At 33.7% G+C, this 13,830-nt stretch overlaps 2 protein-coding genes across 3 annotated transcripts; one reads left to right on the top strand and one right to left on the bottom strand.

Annotated features, from left to right (window-relative positions):
• Positions 1–170: 170 nt before the first annotated feature.
• On the top strand, positions 171–9,675 carry LOC142613823 (beta-glucosidase 11-like). 2 transcript variants are annotated; one of them, XM_075786333.1, is made up of 13 exons: positions 171–303; positions 1,664–1,723; positions 2,429–2,484; positions 2,719–2,794; positions 2,877–2,948; positions 3,076–3,163; positions 3,281–3,533; positions 3,793–3,908; positions 4,972–5,192; positions 5,492–5,520; positions 5,619–5,706; positions 6,273–6,363; positions 9,432–9,675. In XM_075786333.1, exons 1-13 carry the CDS (start codon positions 171–173, stop codon positions 9,673–9,675), a joined length of 1,527 nt encoding a protein of 508 aa, XP_075642448.1. The 2 variants fall into 2 exon arrangements, with proteins under 2 accessions (XP_075642448.1, XP_075642447.1); XM_075786332.1 differs by having other exon boundaries at positions 1,658–1,723.
• Positions 9,676–11,878: 2,203 nt separating this feature from the next.
• Positions 11,879–13,263, bottom strand: LOC142611829 (uncharacterized). The gene is made up of 5 exons (XM_075783971.1): positions 12,909–13,263; positions 12,724–12,811; positions 12,530–12,603; positions 12,327–12,392; positions 11,879–12,187 (listed from the first exon to the last, which is right to left on the bottom strand). The coding sequence occupies exons 1-5, from the start codon at positions 13,023–13,025 to the stop codon at positions 12,059–12,061; spliced, it is 474 nt and encodes a 157-aa protein (XP_075640086.1). The 5' UTR covers positions 13,026–13,263; the 3' UTR covers positions 11,879–12,058.
• Between the last annotated feature and the right edge of the window lie 567 nt (positions 13,264–13,830).

Raw genomic sequence — 13,830 nt, 5'->3', positions numbered from 1 at the left:
ATTTAAAGTGACAAATTTGTCTAGACGGTGGACGCAAATAAATTATGGGCATGATCAGAGATTTTGCTCTCTCTCTCTCTCTCTCTCTCTCTCAGCAATAAAAACCAGGAAGAAACGACTTTATAGTTTATATGATATGAGTGAAAGCAAAAAAAACAATTAGCTGCAAAATGTTGAGGCTGTTGTTCTTGCAAATCTTTGTGCTTAATTTATTAGTGGCAGTCCCTAGTTCACTTGAGTTTAGCAGGGATGACTTTCCACCTGATTTTATTTTTGGTTCAGGCACCTCAGCTTATCAGGTCAGTTAATCTATGATAGCTCTTTTTTTTTTATAAGATATGCTAGCTCTTTACATTGCTTCTACTTTGTGTTTTAAATTCTCAGATCTTGTTGTTGGCTATAAACTATGAAGACTGATGTCCATTTTTTGAGCTAAAATAACAATGATCCACTGCACACTTTAGTGTGAGAATTATTCCACAAGTATAAGTGTTTGTGGAGTATGGGAGACAAGAGCTGAAGTACAAGTCTCTAGAAAGAAATTTCATACACATATACACTTAGATTAGGCTAGATTGAATTTCTATCTTGTATATAAAAAAAAAGTACATTAAATTCCTTAAATAAATGCAAACACTTGGTTGTTTGACTTCAATTATTCTTGGAAAAATAACACTATCTTATCTTATTGATCAATACAGCCAAATATTTGAAATCAATTGGAGAACCTATACTCATCTAAGGTATTTTATTTAAGTTTTATCCTTAAAAAAGAAAAAAAGGAAAAAAGAAAAAGAGAATTTATGAAGAATCGTTAATGAACAATTTATCAATGTGTAATTGATGATGAGTGAGAATGTGAGATGCTTTAGGGCTAAGTTTTTAAGCAACTCCATGAAGTAGTTTTTAAAATCTTAATTATTCATGGATAAATGAAAGGTTAATATTATCAACAAAAAAAAAATTTCACGCTATCAACCTTCGAACATTGACTAGTACTATTTTAGTATCAATTTAGGATATTTATAAGATGTTGGAATATGAATAATTTATTTAATCATGAAAGATTTAACTAACACTAACTTATCTTATTGATAAATACAACCAAATATTTGAAATCAATTGGAGAACTTATACTCATCTAAGGTATTTTATTTAAGTTTTATCCTTAAAAAAAAACAAAAGAAAAAAGAAAAAGAGAATTTATGTTGAATCGTTAATGAACGATTTATCAATTTATCCATGTGTAATTGATGATGAGTGAGAATGTGAGATGCTTTAGAGCTAAGTTTTTAAGCAACTCCATGAAGTAGTTTTTAAAATCTTAATTATTCATGGATAAATGAAAGGTTAATATTATAAAAAAAAAAAAAATTCACGCTATCAATCTTTAAACATTGACTAGTACTATTTTAGTATCAATTTAGGATATTTATAAGATATCAGAATATGAATAATTTATTTAATCATGAAAGATTTAAACGTTACCTTAATGTGAAAAAAAAAAAATTCATTATGCCTTAAGACTTGTTTCTTATGTCTTCAAAACTAGTAAACTCAAATGGGATTGTTTGTATACTCTGGTGTATGACCTAATTATGCTTTGCTCTGTTTTTCTTCTTATAATTACTTATCCATTTTATAATATATAAAAAAGGTGGAGGGAGCAGCAAACGAGAAGATGGGAGGACTCCTAGCATTTGGGATACATATGCTGATGCTGGTCAGTTTAGTTTGTTTTACGTTAGTTTTCATTATTATGTTGTTGATTTACTTGGAAGCCTCTTTTATCTTAGTACTTACGTTTCTTTTTCTTTTCCATCTTTGTCTGTTGAGCGCTGGTCTTGTTTCCAAAACAATTTAGAATGCATACATTTACTTATTCAATTTTGTATTTCAAAAGTCATTTAGATATCAGATTGTATTTTAGTACATGTTCTTGATTGCTATTGCTTTTTTACCCTTTTCAAATATATTTAGAACAGTTAATTTTTCTTGATCTGCAAATCTTTGCCACACTTCGACATTTGTGAATTATATTAATTGAAAGCCAAAGAAAAGGTCATTAATTTCATTTGTATGATATAAATCAAAGTTGCATATCAAATTATCTATAGATGGACTTACATTTTAGTATTTCCCCAAACCCTGCTCCTTATCATGGTGTGGTCATCAGTGTTTTCAATTGTTAAAGTCTAAAAAAAAAAATTCACATAACTTTAACTATCTGCACTGCAGGCAATGGGAAAAAGAATTAAAGGAACAATCAAGGTGCCAAAGGTCCAAAGAAAATTGTGCCCTTGTGTCAAAATCCGCACTTGACAGTTTTATAAAAATCAACAATTTAGCAGACCGATGATTGTGAAGATATATTTATATTTATATGAAAAGTGGCATAATGTTAAAATTTTCCTTATCAAAATTTCAGGGAAAGCACATGGAGCAACTGGAGATGTAGCATGTGATGGTTACCATAAATACAGGGTCTGTATGCCTTGATCAATAATCCTTTAGTATGACCAAGTTCCTGCGTTGGAGGTCAATTAATCCTCTCATTGTCATAAAAGAAAGAAATTATTCCTTTCATGATATAAGTTCCAATGATTACACAAATGGGGCTGAACCAACAAATACCATATTCATTTTGTATGAATTACATCTCTCTAAATTTTGCTGGAGTCCAGTCCACATATGTCCAAGTTCCTGTATCTCTTGCAGGAAGATGTGCAACTCATGGTGGACATTGGACTCGATGCCTATAGATTTTCCATCTCATGGTCAAGACTTATCCCAAGTATGATGACCCAAGTATGATGTATTAATTATATAAAAACATTAAATTTTTAGTAATTGTGCGCACGTGTTTTGTCAATCAGATGGAAGAGGGCCTATCAATCCAAGGGGTTTACAATATTACAACAATCTCATCAATGAACTCGTCAGCCATGGTTAAAGCCAAACTTCCATATCATAATCTATAAATAATCCAGTTTGCTTAACATTCCCAAATTGCTAAGCTAACCACACCTTGGAACTTTTTGTTTCTGAATATTGCTAGTTCTATTGATTTTGCAGGAATCCAACCACATGTTACATTACACAATTATGATCATCCTCAGGCACTTGAAGATGAGTATGGAGGATGGGTTAGTCGAAAGATAGTGTATAGTTCTTAACACTTGTTAGTTAAAATTTGTCTTTTCTGCTTAGGATAAATTTTTTCATGCCAAGGACAGCATAGGGTGATCAGTATGATCAAACTGTTTACATCTGGATGTAGGAGAGACTTCCCAGAATATGCGGGGGTCTGCTTCAGAGAATTTGGAGATAGGGTTTCATTCTGGACTACTATTAACGAGCCCAATGCATTCATGTTAGGAGGCTATGACTTGGGATTTCTGCCACCTCAGCGATGTTCTCCTCCATATGGATACTGCTCTAGGGGCAACTCTCCATCTGAGCCATACATAGCAGCTCATAATATCTTGTTGGCACATGCTTCAGCTGCAAGATTGTACAAGAAAAAGTATCAGGTATCATCCGAAATTTTCCATATTAAGCATTTAAATTTGTTGTATAAATCAGTGAATATCATCAATATATGTTACACTAGTGACATTATGATACAGAATTCTGCTCTGGAATCCCAATAGACTTTCTTCTAGTTCTTAATTATTTGATAAAAATATTTGACTTCCCATTCTAGTGCTGAATATACAAAGGAATTTATTTGTGAAGGAAATGTTTATGGATTTTAAAGCATGTTTATGGATTTTAAAGCACATGATGTAGGACAAACAACATGGAATGATAGGGCTCAGCATCTATATGTGGTGGTTTATTCCTCTAACAGACACAAAAGAAGATGCAATTGCAACTCAAAGGGCCAATGCGTTCCATTATGGCTGGTAAAGAATAAATCCTAGAATTGATACCATTTTTCCTCTTTAAAATTTCTTGTTTGGATCATTGTGTCACTACATGTTGAACTTCATTTCATCTCATTATAAGTCTGCCTTAGTCAATTCTATGTGGGCCAAAATAGTGGGTAATAATTGGGAGGAAGATGAGAATTCCTCCTGTGAAGTTTATGTTGAATTTGAGACTTGATTATTCAAAGCCTCTGACTATGTTAAGATTCTGCTATGGATAGGTGAAAAGAATGGAAGACTAAGTAAAAAAAATGGTTGGTGGAATTCTAGAACAACCGGCCTCCAAGAAATGTGGGAAAGATTATAATGGATTTAGAGAGATTTTTGGTGGTAAATTGGTTTATTCTTCGATGAGTTCCGGTATTCTATCCCATTTATACAATTCAGTTACTAACTACCTGTAACAGATTCTGGTAGTGACAGCTAACTAACAGCCAATTACTAATCTTGTTTATTACGGCCACTTGGTGATGCGGGAGATGCAAGAAAATTATTATTTAATATTATTTATATTTGCAAGTCAATTATATTTTTATGTTTTAGGTCCTAGTAGTTTATTAGGCTATTAGTATTTTAGTATTGTAATTTGAAAGTAAGGTTATTTTTGTAATAAGGCAATTAGGGTTTTCTAGCCAATTAGAATTAGGGTTTAACAATCCTTTATAAGCAACCTATTGTACTCCTTGAGGAGATAGTTGATATTTTGATGAATGAAAAAATGACCGTTTGGTCTTTCTTTAGTCTGGTGTTGACTCCAGGTCTACCTTAGGTGCTGACTCCAAGTAAGGCTTAGGTGCTGACTCCTAGGTCATATCTCTTTATTTTTCCATTGTTTAAGTTTTGTTTTGGTTGTCCTGCATCACTTGGCCTAAGCTCTATTAATCGGAATTACAGTTACAATGACTACTAATCTCAATTAAAATTACAACGCTCAATTACAACACGCTCATACACTAGCACACATCAGCAGCAGCAGCAGCTCCCCATAGCTCACTCTTCATGTTGATCTTAACATTAGTACACCTGCTCTGTATTGCAGGTTTCTCAATCCGTTGGTGTTTGGAGACTATCCCAATATAATGAAGCAAAGTGTGGGGACTAGAATGCCAGCCTTCACAAATCAGGAATCCAAACTGGTAAAGGGTTCATTTGACTTCATAGGGGTACTACATTGCACCAATATCTATGTCAAACACAACTCCAACAGTCCGAAGATGGAAAACAGAGATGTCTTCATGGATGCAGAAATAGAGCTAACCGGTAGGTCTTTAATCTATTATTATTACGAAGTGAGAACTATTTTCAATCAATGATCCTCTCAAGTTTCACTGAGTCAATTTTGCCCCCTGTGATTTAATTTCTATCTAGTTCCACATACCAGACCTTTAAAAAATTTTCTTGTATTACACTGGCTTTCATACATGTCTTTTAACTCGATGAATTAGACTAGGCCAATGTACTCCACCAAGTGAGTCTTTCATTTCAGATAAACCTCCGCTAGTCTTTGTAGTTTATGAAAGATGAACAGAAATAACTCTGTGATTTTCTGGTTGTGGCAGTAATTGAGGATAGCTCGTCAGCATTTGAGGTGAGAATTCAAAGATATACTACGGATTCAGCAATGTTTTCTGCGATTGAGTTTGTTTATATCATTCACCCTTCACTAACCAGCCTTATTTTACTCAGTTACCTATTATGCCGTGGTGTCTGCAAGCAGTATTGGAATATCTCAAGCAGGATTATGGCAACCCTCCTATTTACATTTATGAAAATGGTCTCACTCTCTCTCTCTCTCTCTCTCTCACACACACACACACACACACACACACACACCTCTTTCTTTATTTTATTTTCTCCTTTTTTTTTTTTCCATGGCCTTTTCTTTGGAAGTTTACTCTTGGAGGAAACCCTCTGGGACAGCAAGAAAACTTTGCAAGATAATTGACCATATACAAATCCGTTTTTTTTTTCCCCAAATGAAGTTTCAATAGATTAATCACGTCGAACAAGCAAGTAGCTGGATTTTTAATTATTCCAATCATAATTTTTTTTATCTTGTAAATCCATTAAGCATGAGACTAAGCATGATAATGATCGATCACTGTGGCTGCATGTTCCCTACCTCTGGAACACTTGTGGCATTGCTGGAAATAATCAAGAATCTTTCCACCATCTCATTATAAGTATTTTCATGGTGAACCAGTGGTTTCTGAGTGGTATGATTTTTCATGTTGGCATTTGGTAGGTTAGGCAGGGTTGTGTTGTAATGCTCATCATGCAATGTCTTTTCATAATGTTTTATATCTAATCGGGCAAACTTGGTATGGGATGTCTTGTTAGGTCAGCGGATGCAAAGAAATTCAACATTGAACGACATTGCAAGGGTGAATTTTATGCATGCATACATTGGAGGTGTGCTTGATGCATTGAGGTATGCATACTTCATTCAATCCTTTCCTATGGGCCATATTGCTAGGTAATGTAAGGATTTTTAAGTTGCAGAGCACCATTGGAAATGGTAGTCCTAAATAAAATCAAGATGTTTCATTGTTGGCAAGACCAACTAACCTCTCCCACCCCCCCCTCCTCTCTCTTTCTCAATGGATACACATAGACGTGTGGCACACATAGAATGAAGAAAAATTGCTAGACTATATGAGTGTGTGTTCTGAAGTTGCGCACTGAGCCCCACATTGCTCAATTACTATATCAATCTGTATGATATAAACGATTTCTATGAGTCTTAATTGTAGCTTGACTTATCATCATTTTAGGGTGTAGTATAGATGCAGCTAGCACTTCGTTTGTGGCACTTGATCCTCACCATGGGTTGATATGAAAGCTTCCTGAAGTAGCGGTCCTTTTTCTAATTGTGGATGGTGGCATTGTAAGTTTTCAGCAAAGAAAATTTAGGTCGACTTGAGTTGAATATGGTCTTCTAATGGACTATTACCACACTTAGAGCATCCACATCAGTTGGTGGATAGTCATGTATAATACAAAAATTCCTCAATTTCACACATTTTGAGCAAAAAATCTCCTACATCAGTAGAGCTAAAACTGTGTAAAATCTTGCAAAACCATCCACGAGCTACAGTAACCATGTAAATACCACGGCTACTGTAGCTCGTTTATACAATATTTTATCATTTTCACGTTCGCTCCTTTTTTTCTCTCTCTGATTTGTGCTCAACAAACTCAATTCTCTCATCTTTTTCTCAACACAGAATATACATAGAGATACACTTTGCTAAAAAAAAAAAACACAGACATACACAAACACAGATCGGTGCTTGACTAGTCGGAGCTCGTGGGTCTTGTCGTGGATTGGAGCTCGCGGATCGAGGATCGGAGCTTGCGGACGCGGATCGGAGCTCACGGATCGCGGATCGGGGCTCGCGGATCGTGATCGGAGCTCGCGGATCACGGATCGGAGAGGGAGAGGTGATCTGAGCTCGTGATCGAAGAGGGAGAGCTGATCTGAGCTCGTGATTGGAGAGGGAGTTGATCGAGATCGAGAGGGAGAAGGAGAGGGAGAGTTGATCGAGAGGCAGAGGGAGAGGGAGAGGGAGAGTTGGAGAGATGGGTATAGAGAGAGAGAGAGCAAAAATTAGAAATGAGTAGGGAGAGAGAGAGCGCGCTAATTATATCAGGTAGTTGGGAAAATAATAAAAAATTAAAGAAAATTGATTATTTAATTAAGAAGGGTGGTAGGATAGATGAACTGATGTGGGTGTTTTGTAAAATTGGATTTGTAAAATAGAAAAAGTGGGTTTTTAGTGTAAAAGTGGATGTGTAAAATGAAAGAATTGATGTGGATGCTCTTAGGGAGAATTGTTACTTCCCATCTATGCACGTGACCATTATGTAAAAGGTCTATAATGGCTTAAAGTCATCGCGGACTAGTTTAGCATTGGTAAAACTCTAGCCTGCAAGAGATCATAATTTATGGTAGGAAACTATGAATATAGATTGTTAGGTTCATATTTTTATGTAATTGACATATCTTATGACAAAACACATTTTATTTGTATTTGGGTAAATCTAAATGGGTTCAAGATGATCATTACAAGTGATTACATTGAAGACATGAAGAATACTCAAGAAAAACTAACTTTGCAGGTCCCGATAACTGTAGATCTATCAAGAGTTAAAAGAGCTCAATGCCTCTCTTAATACCTCTCGATCTATCAAGCTACTGGATTTCTGATATAGCCTACAACATTCTAATTATATTGGCTATTTGTTTATGGGTTTGTGTAAATCTAATAAGACTAGGAGAGCAAACCTTATTGGAATAGGGGAGTCCATTCAAAAGGCCCATTAAACTCTTATTTAAATAAGGAGGTGGAAAAAAAAAACTCTAATCCTAGAAAGCTTCATAAGGTTTTCTTTTTGAAACCCTAGCCTCCTCCTATGGAAGAAAGAGATCTTGCTGTGTTTTTTGCACGTCTTTGGGTTCTATAACCAAGCAAAGTCACCAACATTGAAGATCTTATTGGTGTTTCAATGTGAAGCTATTGCAAATCAACTAAAGGGTTGCTGTGGAGTTAGTCACATGCTTGGATTCGTACAAAAGAGTTAGTCACGTACTAGGATTTGTGCAAAGGAACAAGTCTCTATGAGATCATATCCAATTGGAGGTTGGACTAAAGGTTCAACTTTAGGTTGATATTTTGGGATGTGTTTGGTAATTGTAAAATTCCTTATACTTGTAACCGCTTGTTCTTGATTAGTAAATTCTTGTGAGTGGTGACCTAAAAATCATTTCATGGGGTTTTTGCCTAGCGAAAGGTTTTTCCCATTCGTCAATAAATTACCGTGTCAATTTAATTTTCACTGCACTTAGTTTATTTGATGATTTGTTAGTGCCTTCATGATTTGTATATAATTTGATCTAATTAATTAATTTAGGTAATTGAATTAATTAACTGAAGTCAATATAGAACCCAACATAGACTACAAATTATCAGTTTGAGTTTTAACTCTTTGCTTAAACATTTGTAATGCATTAAGAAAAAATATTTGATTTGATGAAATCTCAATACTTAAAATATTTTTAAAAACAATTTTTTTTGGCTCCTCTTACATGTGAATAAAATTGTATGAGTAAGACTTAGGTATAGTACTTTTGTCTTGTGGATTTTTTCCTCATGAGATGGAAGTCTATTTTTTAGTTAAGCAGCCACATGTTTGAATCTTAAGAAGGAGAATCTTAGGAATAGCATCTAAGGTACTGTATCTAAGTTTTATTCAAATTGTATTATGTCGCATAAGAGTCCTACACCTTTATTCAAATTGTTTACCTGATATACAAAGAGTCTTGTAGTTCAACTAGCACATTCTGATGTTTCCAATGCTGACATCTAACTTCCAAGGTTCAAATCCCCCACCCCAACAATTGATAGATGTGTGTTAACTTTTTTTTTTAAAAGAAAAATCTAAATTGGTTTCATTTCCTCTTCCTTGCCTTCATTTATTTATTTATTTGTTTTGAAGGAATGGATCAAACACGAGAGGGTATTTTGTATGGGCTTTCCTGGATTTATTTGAGTTATTGGATGGCTATATATCGAGCTATGGCATAAACTATGTGGATTTGGATGACCCGGATTTGAAAAGATATCCCAAGTTCTCTGCAAAATGGTACTCCAAGTTTTTGAAGGGAAGAAGCATCAACTTAGATGAAGCTATTGAACTTGAGAAGAATACATCATCTCTCTCTCATTCTCACTTTCAGTAGGCTCTGTTCAAATTATGGGACAGTTGTGGTGTTATGTTGCTTATGACTTTATTATGACAATTGAGAACCAAAATGTTCACAGTGCAATAATTGGTCCTCCTATTCAGCCCTTTGGTCTCTCCTTATACGGATACAGGGTGCTATTGCTTACCTAATTCTAGCATCTTAAGCCAAAATATTACTAGGGTAAAAAACTCTATGGCTTGGAAGCTTTACTGTTAAAGAGCCTTTTGTATGGCTGCTATATGAGTACTTTTAGGACCATAAATTATTCTACAATTTTTTTGTTACAACTCTGACGTGGTAGATTGTGAGTGGTTAACTATTACTTATACATAAACCCACTATTTTTTCTTTACCAATCACACTCTGCCATATCACAATTGTGGTAAGAAGTTGTGAAAAAGTATATGATCCTAGACTTTTACCTGCTATAGACTGCTGGTTTTGTACAATTCTTACCGTGGATCTCTCTCATACTGCAGAGGTGATTAGTTTGAATCATCCCTTCCCTCTCCTCTTAAGGGTCAAAACTTGTTAGATTAAAAATAAAATAAAATAAAAATAAATTTTTTTGCTGCCAATATATATATATATTTATCTGTATTGCCCACTCTGCTTTGGATGATGCTTGTGCGGGGGTTGATTTATTTATTTATTTATTTATTTTGGGTCTCAATAAAATTGATTACCGTTAGATTTATATTTTAATGATTAAATTCATTCATTTCTAATTGCTGAAATTTTTTAGAGAACTGATAACTTTTCATAGTATTAGAGCTGGAGGTCTTTGGTTTGATTATTGTCTTAACTCTTAACTTTACCTCCCATTTAAGATGTTAAAATACTATGTATTGCACTCCATTTATTAAGGGAGAGTGTTAGAATTATAGTTAAATAATTAAATTCACAATTTCTTAAAAATTGCCTCTTGGTCCCAAAAAAAAAGTCTTTTGCTTCTTGATAGGTAATTTCTATCTAGTTTTACATACCAGGCCTTTAAAAATTGTTCATGTTTTACATTGCCTTTCGTACATGTCTTTTTAACTCAATGAAAATTAAGTAGTAGGTCAATGTACTCCACCAAGTGAGTCTTTCATTTCAGATAAACCTCTGCTAGTCTTTGAAATTTATAAAAGATGAACAGAAATAACTCTGTGATTTTCTGGTTGTGGCAGTAATTCGGGTTAGCTCATCAGCATTTGAGCGGAGAGTTGAAAATTTGATAGACTGTAAAAGTGTGTGTTGCGAAGGTGTGTGCTAAGTCCCACAAAGCTTGATTACTATGTCAATATGTACTATATAAGTGATTTTGATAATTGTGACTTGACTAATTGTTTTAGGATATGTGAGTTTGGATATCTCTTATTTTGCTAAAAACTTAAAACTGAAAACTGAAAACTAAAAATATTGTAACAAAATAAGTTTTAAATGTGTGGATAGTGTTGTGGAACCTATCATTAATGAAAGTTTTGTTGAAAAAAGAGGTTTAATGAAAGTTTTATTGAAAAAAGAGGTTTAATGAAAGTTTTGTTGAAAAAAGAGATTTGATGAAAGTTTTGTTGAAAAAAGAGGTTTGTGGGTTTTGAAAACAGTGTAACGGGCCCACTTTTTCTTTAGCGCTTCTCAAAAAAAAAAAAAAAAAAAGAAAGAAGGAAAACGCAGATGCAAAATGCTATATCCAAACACAGCTACTGTATAAATGTAGCCAACACTTAACTCATGACATTTGTGGGTCTTACATTATTTTTTGATAATCAATTCTTAAACAGACTGATTTGGTGCTAATATCAAGTTTAGAGAGAGTTCGGTTGTCCGTTAACTTTCCTCAAGATCCATTCAATTATTAATAATTTTATAGTTAATGAGAGAGTATTTGAATATTAGATGTCTTTTTTAGAAATACCAAAATGTACTAACTAGTAATCAGTAGAGCTACAACACTTTCAATGACCATTAATCATTAATCATTCATATTGCTATTAATTGCGAGACAATTCATGGACCATCCATGGAGATCGGCTTACTATCATGCATGTAGCCCGAACGCCCATTACAATTTGAACAGGATTGTTTAGGCTATATATATATATATATATATATATATATATATATATATATATAGCTGAGAGATTGTTTAGGCTACATAATTTAGTCTACATCTACCATAATGGATATTGGTGATGCCTAGCACAATCAAAAATCCAAATAAAGACTCATTCGATAGATTACAGTTTGCAAGTTCCTCAAAAAAAAAAAAAAAAAAAGTAACAAAAGAAATTGAAAGGGAAAACTTATATAATCCATTAATTGAAAACAGTGGAGAAATAATTAGCACAACCTCGTCAATTTAAGATCAAATTAATTCAAGGAAGCATTCCAATTACAAATCAAAACGCATCCTCTTACTAGGACTCTGAGACGTGCTCAACTGAAATCCAAAATTGACCATTTCATTTTCCCTCACCATGTCCATTAACAATCCCTGAAGCTCCTCCATGCTGTTCTCTTCCTGTAAAAATTTAGAACCAAGTACAATATTAATTTCCCCCTAAATAAAACATTTTTTTTTAACCAATGGTACTTATTCCAAGGAACTAGTTCATATGAACCTTCAAAAATAAATACAAGTCAATCACCAGATGAAGTACCTGTGGCTGTGGTGGCCTCACATTTTGCATCATCAAAACCATTTCTTGCATGAAATCAACAAATCCCTGTTGCCAGAAATCCATAATTTAGCATCCAAAAACTAAGGGAATACAAATTTTAAGGAAAAAAAATTAACCAAATAAAAAACTTTATGAATGTGTATCATCAGTATATGAATATCAATGGAAAAGAAAAAACTGACCTCGTCATCATCGTCTCCAAGGAGACCAAACAATCCAGCATCATAAATTGTTCTCTTTCCTTTATTGGATAAAACTGGAAAAATTACAGTCCATCAGATACCCCCAACAATATTAATTGGAATGAAATAGAACATATAGACAACACAATGTATGTGTTTTTTTTTCCTTCTTTTTTTAATTAAAAAAAAAAAACCTGAATAAGCTTCTTGGATTTGTTGGAACTGTCTTTTAGCTTCTCCAGCAATTTTTTGGTCTTTCATCCACCTATCTGGGTGCCATTTCTTCAAGTTTACGTACAAATAAAATTTTTTGAGATCAAAATTCATTGCATAAAACTATAACAAAAAACAAAAAAAAAAGGGCTTGTGATGTTACTACCATGGCAAGTTTGCGATAAGCACAGCGAATCTCATTTTCTGTAGCTTGCTTACACAAACCAAGCACTGAATAAAAACACGACCCGCCATGATCATAACCTATTCCAACGTTGGACATATTTAGCTGTAGTGACAAAAGCTTTAACTGGGAATAAAAGTTTGAACCTAATAAACTATGTTGTGCCAAGAAAAGATCAGAAGCAAGAGATTAATAAAAGCACTTAGATTATGGCTTTAACTGATTGGCTAGAATGACTTTGTCTCTATAAATTAATCACATAAGTAAATAGTACCAACTTGGGTTCTCTCAAAAGAATCTAAGAACTGTTTGAAAAGTACAGGCTTGGTGAAGGTTCGAGAGGTTTCTTCTAAAATGAGGTATAGATATTTGGGATTAAAATTCATAACTTTTGCTTGCTAAATCAACTACTAGTTCATGGCCACAAAAATTTTGTATTCATATTAAGAAAACATGTGGTGGACCGAGTTAGTGGGTAATTTGTGGCCTTCATTTGATTTGGACTTGCAAATTGTGTAGAGATCGATATAAGGCATTTGTTGGAGGCAGAAAGCACGTGAATTGTGTTGTGTCACGGACAAGGACAACCGATCTTTAGAGGGTTTTGGCAAAATAATTTTATTTGTTAGTAACTTTTTTTTTAGTTGATTACCCCCTAAATCCTAATGCAGAATTAATGAGGAAATACAAAGTAGTAATGGATTATGAAAAGGCCAATTTTTATGTCAAACTAGTTGCAGATTGACACAGCGTGCAGAAAAATTTCACTTTTTTTTTGGTTAAATGAAATATAAAAATAATAAATGAGATTTATAAATGGTAATTGTAAATTCTTCTTAAAATGATGTGATTATTTTCTAATAAAATATAGTCAATATAATATATTAGTCTTTCTAACTCAAGT

This window comes from Castanea sativa, chromosome 10, assembly GCF_040712315.1.
Source record: "Castanea sativa cultivar Marrone di Chiusa Pesio chromosome 10, ASM4071231v1".
Taxonomy (NCBI): domain Eukaryota; kingdom Viridiplantae; phylum Streptophyta; class Magnoliopsida; order Fagales; family Fagaceae; genus Castanea; species Castanea sativa.
The sequence above is the reverse complement of the archived record's forward strand: the minus strand, read 5'-3'. Positions and strand labels throughout refer to the sequence as shown.

Bases quoted from the DNA above. Each gene is read 5' to 3' on its own strand.
- LOC142613823 (XM_075786332.1), top strand. From the start codon at position 171: ATGTTGAGGCTGTTGTTCTTGCAAATCTTTGTGCTTAATTTATTAGTG. The intron at 2,485-2,718 runs GTCTGTATGCCT...TATCTCTTGCAG, and splicing joins ATGGTTACCATAAATACAGG to GAAGATGTGCAACTCATGGT. The intron at 6,364-9,431 runs GTATGCATACTT...TTTGTTTTGAAG, and splicing joins GGTGTGCTTGATGCATTGAG to GAATGGATCAAACACGAGAG.
- LOC142611829 (XM_075783971.1), bottom strand. From the start codon at position 13,025: ATGTCCAACGTTGGAATAGGTTATGATCATGGCGGGTCGTGTTTTTAT. The intron at 12,812-12,908 runs GTAGTAACATCA...GTAAACTTGAAG, and splicing joins CTTATCGCAAACTTGCCATG to AAATGGCACCCAGATAGGTG. The intron at 12,188-12,326 runs GTACTTCATCTG...AAATTTTTACAG, and splicing joins TGAGGCCACCACAGCCACAG to GAAGAGAACAGCATGGAGGA.